This window comes from Haliotis rubra, unplaced genomic scaffold (genome assembly GCF_003918875.1).
Source record: "Haliotis rubra isolate DU_JTF1 unplaced genomic scaffold, ASM391887v1 Scf1651, whole genome shotgun sequence".
NCBI classification, from domain to species: domain Eukaryota; kingdom Metazoa; phylum Mollusca; class Gastropoda; order Lepetellida; family Haliotidae; genus Haliotis; species Haliotis rubra.
Genome location: NW_025765616.1, coordinates 120,098 through 128,722, shown reverse-complemented (window position 1 = coordinate 128,722; position 8,625 = coordinate 120,098). Strand labels below are relative to the sequence as shown.

Here is an 8,625-nt window from a genome sequence, read left to right as displayed (position 1 = left end):
CCCTATAGAGCAATTGACGACAAAGCAACGATTCGGCATGTCGTCGTTGATGTCGAGAAATCATCAAAATGATGAGCGTGCTACACATTTTCTATACAACTAACTGAAAATCGTTCCTCATATGACGTCACTGCAGTGCTCTGGCCACAGAGTTACGTAACCTGTCTGTGGTTTCGTTGGCGGGCGAGAGGGAAGCAGGCGACTTTTTGGCCACTTTTAATCGCTCGGTATTAATTAACCACAAGTTTTTAAAGAATAAATTTGGTGTTCCGCATAAGACTAACCACAAATCTTTCATATGTAATGGTTAAAAGAGTAACAAAATACAAAGTTTAGTGGTTCTTTAAACCAAAATTGCTATTTAACACATGAATTTGTACAATGTTCATTTCAATGGTAGGTTTGTTGACTACATGGTTCCAGTACAAGTTCCCCCATCTCGTCACGGGAGCTGTAGCTGACAGTGCGCCAGTCCTTTCGCCGGTGTTTATCACAGGTAAGTATGTGTCTGTCTGTCTGTATCAGTGACCACGGCCTGTACAAACTCGAATCTGGTCCAGACAATCCAGTGATTGTTTGCCGCAGGTATTTATACGTGTGTCAAATCATAATCAATCTATTTTTGTAATCAATCTTGTTTTGTTATACGTGTGTCCGTGTAAATCAAAATAGTCTGTTATAATCAATCTTTTTTGGTAAACGCTTTCAGAGTACCATGTTACTGTCGGAGAAGATTTGCGCACAGAATCAGGATGCTACGAGGCAGTGTCAGGTATTTTTGATGAAATCAGGGCAAGTCTCAAGACGGATGCTGGCGTCAAGAAGCTGCAGTCGCTCTTCAGGTGAGGTGTGTTGTTGCACAGACAAACACACACGCACACACACACATACACACACACACATATAGAGAGACATACAGTGAGAGAGAGAGAGAGAGAGACACACACACACACACACACACACAGATGTGTGGAATACGTGTGTGCTACGATCCGATCCACTTACTCGCCTCTAACGAATAGCAAATGTGGAAGTCACGGTGGCTGAGCGGGTTAGGCGGCTGACTTTGAGTGCTGGCGATTAGATGCCTAACTCTGAGGGTGTGGGTTCGAATCCCGGATGGGATTCAATCCCAAAAAGTACTTGAATCTGTACTTTACTAAGGAAGTGTAATCCCCAAAATAACATATGTTACATAGAATAGCATACGTTTGAACAAAAATTGCTGTGGCTAAATTCAAACACGGAATACCCACGAGTGCTGGGGTTGGAGTCTACCCACGTTCATTTGTTGCCGTTGTTCTGCCGCGACGGACGTTCCTGTATCAGCATATGTTTCAACATGTTTAAGGAACACAAAGAACCATGTGTCCCACCTTGTGAAAATGGCATACAATGGTCATAGTCCGGTTACTTAAGGGTTTAAACACATCCTTTTCTTTCCGCAGAAAAACATCATGTATTCTACCATGACTTCAGTAAATACTGGATTGTGATTGGTTAATCAAAGTCATTCATAGGTATATAAGCACGTTATATACCTCCAATTTACCAACACTGTATGTATTTTTGTTTAATCTTAATAACGCGGTTATGGTGGAATGGAGATGTATTCTTATGTAACCTTAATAACACGGTAGTGGTAGAATGGAGATGTATTCTTCTTTAATCTTAATAACACGGTTGTGGTAGAATGGAGATAAACGTTCAATGTTGGAAAATCAGAGGCATATAGCGAAATTATAATAGCTCTAAATTTTCTATTTAAAACCTAATGCTACGCGTTCGGTTTCAAATCAAATTTAGAGCTATTATAATTCCGTTATATACCTCTGATTTTCCAACACAGTACGTTTATCTCCTAATTAATACATACGAATACGCAATGACATGTTACTTTTATTACAGGTTATGTGACTTCAATGTTTCAAACAAACTGGACATCGAGAATTTGATGATGAATCTTGTAAGCCTGATTGATTTTACAGCACTATTCAATCAGGACATTCCCAATGTCATGGTGGGTGCTATTATTTACACATGTTCTTAATCCGTGATCGTGGGTGGTGGGGTAGACAAATGGTTAAAGCGTTCGCTCTTCACGCCAAAAGCCGGGTTCAATTTCTTTCGTGGGAACAATGTGTGAAACCTATTTCTTGTGTCTCCTGCCGTGATATTAATGGAATATTGCTAAAAGCGACGTAAAAACATATTCAATCCCTCACTCACAAATACGACATGACAGACAATAGAACTGTGTTATCAAGGATGTGTATGTGACCCGTATAGTACAAACACAAACGTGATGTTGTATGCCAATCTTTTTTCAGAGTGCCCTGCCCGTTCGATCCGTGTCTACCATGTGTAAACTGCTCACTGACAAAGCAGCAGGGACGCCGCTAGAACGATTTGCAACCTATGCTGGGATCGTCAATCAAAATTATACATCCCTTAACGGTCAATGTATGAACATTACATTCGAGAGAGCAGTGAGCTTGGGCAGCGATATAAACTACAGCGACAAAAACGTATTGTCAGGTATTGTTGGTTCTCATTAGCTACGAACAAGTTATACAGTTATCTCAATTATTTAAGGCAACGAAACCTTAGAGTGACTGAGTATGATTTATTGCGTATTCAAAAACATATCACGGGGACGACATTAGAAATGATCTCCATTCATTGCAGCCATGTGGGGAATCGAACCCAGACCTTTGTCTTGAGCCACAAGAATACGCCCCAACTGTTCAGAGCTGGTTGGGAAACCGTGAAGATCCGAGTTTGAATTGTTCTTCAGCAACCGATGCTTGTCGTAAGAGGCGACTAATGGGATCGGGTAGTCAGCTTCGCTAACTTGGTTGACACATGTCGTATCCCAATTGCGTAGATTGATGCTTATGTTGTTACCCACTAAAGTCTGGTCCAGACTCGATTATTTACAGACGGCCGACGTATAGCTGGAATATTGCTGTGTGCAGCATTAAACAACAAACAAAGAAATGCGGAGCGCCCCGTGCTTATGAAAGCATTCTTCTCTCAGTACAAAATATTCTTTTAAAAACTTATTTGTTTGTGGTGTAATCTTGGTTTCATGTCCACTCATTCTTGTTATACGGGCTATTGTAAGTACAGTATTGTGAATATGTTCAGAAGAAGAGAAGGCATTCTCAGTTGTAAAGTCTCAATGTACATTAAACGTTAAGTCGAAAGACGAGGTTGGATTATGGTTTAGGAGGGAACAGCGCGAACACGAGTGAACGCATACTTCAGGATACAATCTGAATGTGAGCAAATTTGTGTCCAGTTGTTGAAACAAAGATTTACTTTGCAGGACGTCAGTGGAGGTACCAGAAGTGCACTCAGACTGGTTTGTTTACTCCAACATATGCAAACAATCAACCCTTCGGACAAGCCGTGAGTGAAGAGTAAGTGCAGGCATTGTGTGATCTTATACTTCACAAGTCAAATCAACTTGTAGGTACTTTTATAAATGTACACGTTGTAGCCTGTGTTGTGTCGGGATTCCTGTCCTGAATAGTTTCTAAGAACCCAAGCTGGTTGTTGAGAATTCTCAAAGGCGAGGATTGTGTGATTGTTTAAAGTCATCGTACATTTGTATGTTAAACATCATACTCAGCAATACTACGGCTATATGACGATGATTGAATTCATGGGGTCTGACCACTTGATCTAGTTAGCTCACCAGAATAGGTTGCTGAAGATTAATTCTAACGCGGATCGTTACGGGTTGATCTACAAGACGAATTGCACGGATATACCTCAGATGATAATCAGGAGTCTTATACAGAGAATGTGCGGAAGCTGAAATGGCTGTTTGAAAGTTTGAGGTTAGACCAGCTCTTAATTCATCACCTGTCATTTTGACAATGGATATACTTCCGCTCCTTCGCACTGAGGAGTCGGCAAGATTCTCCTAGTTACTAACCGTTTCATATCATTTGAGACCGATGTGTTGCTCAATAACACAAGTAGTCCCCCCACTCCCCATCGTAAAACAAATAACGAAATGTGACAAGAAAATAATGATCGTTTGTTAAACAAATTTTGCCCATAATTATAAGACAAATAATCATAGTTGGTCTGTCGATTTCATGTGACTGTGCAAAAGTTGGTCCTGTTGCGGTTATTAGATTCTGTGTTAGTGAGCAATTCATCGGTCTCAAATGAAATCAAACGGGCTGTTATGAATATGCTGAGGATATAAACACGAAACCCAGACCAGATATACATATTGTCGTAGAAATCCTAACTCTCTGAAATCCTGACTGAAGACTGACAAACATCTCATCTTTCTAACCCAACAACGATCTGATGTATAAACGTTGATAGTGTGATTCCTTTGTTTCCAGATACTTTCTCAAAGGCTGTGAAGGCTACTTCGGTCATGAATTCAACCGGTCTCTGATTCTGAAAGGCCACGAGGACTTAATTACCAACTACGCAGGGCTTGACGTAAAGAACACCAACATCGTCTACAGCCAAGGATCCTTTGACCCATTTTATAAGTATGGATTTAGGACAGACCCGAACCCGGGGGCCCATGTTGTTGTCATCAACGGTAAGTTTAATCCTTCATGTCACGATATGGTTAAATGTGTTTATAGGGGGGGAAGTATTCAGCTGGAAACGAGTTAAGTTACCCTTCACTTTTTTTTAAATATTTGGAAGAAAACATTGATGTAGTTATGATACGTTGCTTAGTTTTGTGGTAACTTCTGATGGACTGGTACAAACACATTGTATGTTGCTTATGTTATATTATGTGTCTTTTCTATCAGTGCTTTATACAGAGTGTTCTGGCTTTTTCTGTGCAATGCTGGTATGGAACCTTGTCCCTTAAAAACAGAAACTGTCTCACCCGAATTGTTTTATTAGCCAGTAAAATTGCAGGTGTATCTTTTGCTAACCTAAATGAAATATATGAAAAAAGAGTTCTCAGGTCAGCCCGTAAGATTATATCTGATTCAGATCATCCCGTCCACTATGAATATAAATTACTGCCTTCTGGGCGCCGTTATAATTTACCCCGTTTTAAATCCAATCGTGCCATGAAATCCTTTATTCCTGCCAGTATTAATCCCCCTAAATGATTCCTAGTGTTTGTCTTACCTTGTTAGCGTGTTATATGTCAGTTATTTATTGTATGAAAATAATTTAATCATTTTATCAATGTTTGAGCTCTGTACTTTACAAAGAATTCCCTCACGGGTAATAAAGTATTGTCATTATCTTTGTCAAATGGTATAATTGAGTCACATGAAGAATAGAAGCGGGGGAAACAAGACCCGGTTTAGACCTCGTCTTCAGCAACACATGCTTGTCGTACGGGGCGACTGAGGGAGATCGAATGGTCAGGCTCGTCGAGGTGCTTGATGCATGTCGTCGTTTCCCGTTGTGTAGACTGACTATCATGATGTCAATCCTTGGATTGACTGGTTCATACTTCATTACTTATATCGTTGGAATAAAATTGAGTGCGGCTTTAAACAATACACAGGGGTAACAAAAGTAAGAGGGAGATCAAATAAATATTAACATAGAACACGAACATAATAAATCATAATTTAACTGATTTCTATTCGATAACCGATGGGGGCGGTGGGGTAGCCTAGTGGTTAAAGCGTTTGCTCGTCACGCCGAAGGCCCGGGTTCGATTCCCCACATGGGAACAATATGTGAAGCCCATTTTCTGGTGTCCCCCGCCGTGGTGTTGCTGGAATATTGCTAAAAACGGCGTAAAACATAACTCACTCACTCACTCGATAACCGATGACGACTATGCTGGTTTGCGTTAGACAAATACAGGATCAAATATAAAGTTTGGTTTATGGAATAAATAAAAATACCAACGAAACATTAGAACAATATCAGAGGCAGTAACAATTCATCTGCAAACACAAATCTCCAACTAAGGGTGTATTTCTTTCACGAAATCCAGAACCAAATGATAACAAGCCATTTTGAACTACACTACACTGGAAATAACAGCTTCATGGTGAGGTAGTTTGGTATTACGCCACCTTTAGCAACATTCCAGCTGGGCACACCAGAAATAGGCCTCACACATTGTACCCATGTGGGGAATCGATCCCGGGCCTTCAGCGTTACGAGCGAACGCTTTAACCACTAGGCTACCCCGCCTCCTACTTACACAGTGAGGAAAACATGTGAAAACCTAACGGCAATCTCTTTGGAGGTGCAGGAAGTTGTATTTGTTGTATTGTTGTAATGTTGTAATGTTGTAGTTTGTTGCATGCTGCAGGTGCTGGCCACATCCCAATCATGGCAACTCCTGCTGCCACGGACACCGCTGCTCTCACTCAAGCCAGAGCCAGGATCCGACAACTCATCGGACAGTGGATATCGGTTGGGCCAGTCAAGATAATCGGATGAAGTTGCCGTCAACGCACTGATCTGACCAATTTCCACAATTGTATTCGTACTGATTACATAAATTTGTCATTGAATCCAGTTGTGAAACAATAAAGCGATTGTTTCAAAAACACTCTTGGGGTTATTTCCATTGCAATCGTTAAATCTCCTTGTTGTGCAAGTGTTAGGATGAACTAATAGTGGGTTTGCCTCCCCTTTTTTACTCCGGGACAGACTGACTGAGTTTGGTTTACGCCGCTTTTAGCAATATTCCAGCAATATCACGGCGGGGGACACCAGAAATGGGCTTCACTCATTGTACCCATGTGGGGATTCGAACCCGGGTCTTCGGCGTGACGAGCCAAAGCTTTAACCACTAGACTACCCCACCGCCCCCACTCCGGGACAGAGGGGTAGCCTAATGGTTAAAACGTAAGCACTTCACGCCGAAGACCCGGGTTCGATTCTCCACACGGGTACAATGTGTGAAGCCCATTTCTGGTGTCCCCTGACGTGATATTGCTGGAATATTGCTAAAAGCGGCGTGAAACTAAACTCACTGATGCATTTACTCCGAAAAAGAACCTTGATTTGGCTGCTGTCGCACTATAGGCTTTGTAAGAGCTTTGTATAACTTGCAGTTTTTACCTGCAACAATAATAGTAGCAAGGTTCAATGATAAATAGTGAAAATCTAATTGACAAAATCGTGTGCGTTGATCGATGCTCATGATCTTAACCACTGGATTCCCAGGCTCAGACTCGATTACTTACAAACAGCCGCTACATAAATGGAGAGCTGAGAGCGGAGTTAAACAGCAAACAAAATATAAGCATAATATAAATCAGTAATGCCTTTTTAATAGCTTAAACTGGCTCAGATAAATGAGGAAAACAAATGTAAAAGCGCTATGCCAAAAACAAGCATATTCAATATAATGCAAGACTGATGTGAGTATTCTCAATGGCTGTGATCATGTCATTGGCATGGCTGGCTTCGCAGTAAACAATGTGACCCTGAGACAGAAACGAAATGCCATGGAATGTAACAGAACAATATCTCCCTATCCGACACCATTGAGTTATCTTTACAAGAACTTCCTTTGAGTCGGACCGGGTGCACGTCACGTACACGTTGACCTGTGACCCGTCGATGTGACCCCGGAAGAAGTAGGTCACGTCCATGTGGAAGAGGTAGTAGCCGGATAAAGGCACGTAAACGTCGCCATTATCCAATTGGAAACCCTGGAGAAAGGCGGTCATCGCTACTCGAGGAGCACCAATGTCCACCTTGACAATGCTGCTGCCTGTAAGATATATCATGGTTTGCAGGCAAAACTACTGTCAATGTCTTTGGTTTAAACATATTTTATTGTCCAAAAGATAACGGGATAAGGCACAGGTGCACCACTTATGATCGCCTTCTCCCTGCAATGCCTTAATGTTGCCAATTTTGTAGCATGAATTATGTTTTGTCAGAGACAGTTTTCGATGCTTTGATCATTTTCTCGTTATTTAAACTATTTTATTGAACTTTCGAGTATTTTCTCGTTTCTTCAAGTTTCATTTTAACCGATCCAAGCGACGATAAAATCCTCGAAATTTCTTTTTTGTGAAGAAAAATAAAGTAATGTCAGAATAATGAGGAGAAATGAGGAGACAATAAATTGAAGAGAAGATTTGCAGGAAAAACATCAACGTTACAGAAGTGGTAGCTTGAGGCTTTTGGTTCAAAACACAACTGAAATGTGCACAAATATTGCCGTTGAATATTGTCTTCATGTTGTCCTATCTGTGTTATTGTACTTATATAAATACATTTAATTGTATTTAATTGAACACGTGAAACTTACCACTAGACGAGCGGTGTATCATGAAGCCTTGGTGGAGGACTGGTCGAGTGGGATTGAACATTTCCAAGTCTCCCTGGTACAAAACACTGGCGTCTGCAGAGTGGGACTGATTAACTGTAAACATCCCAAGTGGGTGAGTGAGTTGGGTTCAACGCCTCTTTTAATTGTATTCCAGCGATATCACGGGAGGCAGTTAAATGTGGGAACTTAGGGAGGTTCCAAGTGATGCATGTCTGAGTGTGTGGGTTTAGTCTTACACCGCTTTTAGCAATATTCCAGCAATATCACGGGGGACACCTGAAATTTGCTTCACAAATGTTCCCACGTGGGGAATCGAACCCGGGTCTTCGGCGTAACAAGCGAACGCTTTAACCACTGGC

The 8,625-nt window shown here is 41.2% G+C and overlaps 2 protein-coding genes across 2 annotated transcripts; one reads left to right on the top strand and one right to left on the bottom strand.

Annotated features, from left to right (window-relative positions):
- The first annotated feature begins 2,120 nt into the window (after positions 1–2,120).
- LOC124272006 (thymus-specific serine protease-like) lies at positions 2,121–6,414 on the top strand. The gene is made up of 4 exons (XM_046707176.1): positions 2,121–2,538; positions 3,332–3,425; positions 4,371–4,579; positions 6,284–6,414. The coding sequence occupies exons 1-4, from the start codon at positions 2,313–2,315 to the stop codon at positions 6,412–6,414; spliced, it is 660 nt and encodes a 219-aa protein (XP_046563132.1). The 5' UTR covers positions 2,121–2,312.
- Positions 6,415–7,234: 820 nt separating this feature from the next.
- Positions 7,235–8,329, bottom strand: LOC124272005. The gene is made up of 2 exons (XM_046707175.1): positions 8,246–8,329; positions 7,235–7,699 (listed from the first exon to the last, which is right to left on the bottom strand). The coding sequence occupies exons 1-2, from the start codon at positions 8,304–8,306 to the stop codon at positions 7,323–7,325; spliced, it is 438 nt and encodes a 145-aa protein (XP_046563131.1). The 5' UTR covers positions 8,307–8,329; the 3' UTR covers positions 7,235–7,322.
- Between the last annotated feature and the right edge of the window lie 296 nt (positions 8,330–8,625).

What these genes read in the sequence shown, in the direction of transcription:
- LOC124272006 (XM_046707176.1), top strand. Translation starts at nt 2,313, where the DNA reads ATGCCAATCTTTTTTCAGAGTGCCCTGCCCGTTCGATCCGTGTCTACC. An exon ending in GGACAAGCCGTGAGTGAAGA is followed by an intron (nt 3,426 to 4,370) that starts GTAAGTGCAGGC and finishes CTTTGTTTCCAG; the next exon opens with ATACTTTCTCAAAGGCTGTG. An exon ending in CCATGTTGTTGTCATCAACG is followed by an intron (nt 4,580 to 6,283) that starts GTAAGTTTAATC and finishes TGCATGCTGCAG; the next exon opens with GTGCTGGCCACATCCCAATC.
- LOC124272005 (XM_046707175.1), bottom strand. Translation starts at nt 8,306, where the DNA reads ATGTTCAATCCCACTCGACCAGTCCTCCACCAAGGCTTCATGATACAC. An exon ending in GATACACCGCTCGTCTAGTG is followed by an intron (nt 7,700 to 8,245) that starts GTAAGTTTCACG and finishes TATATCTTACAG; the next exon opens with GCAGCAGCATTGTCAAGGTG.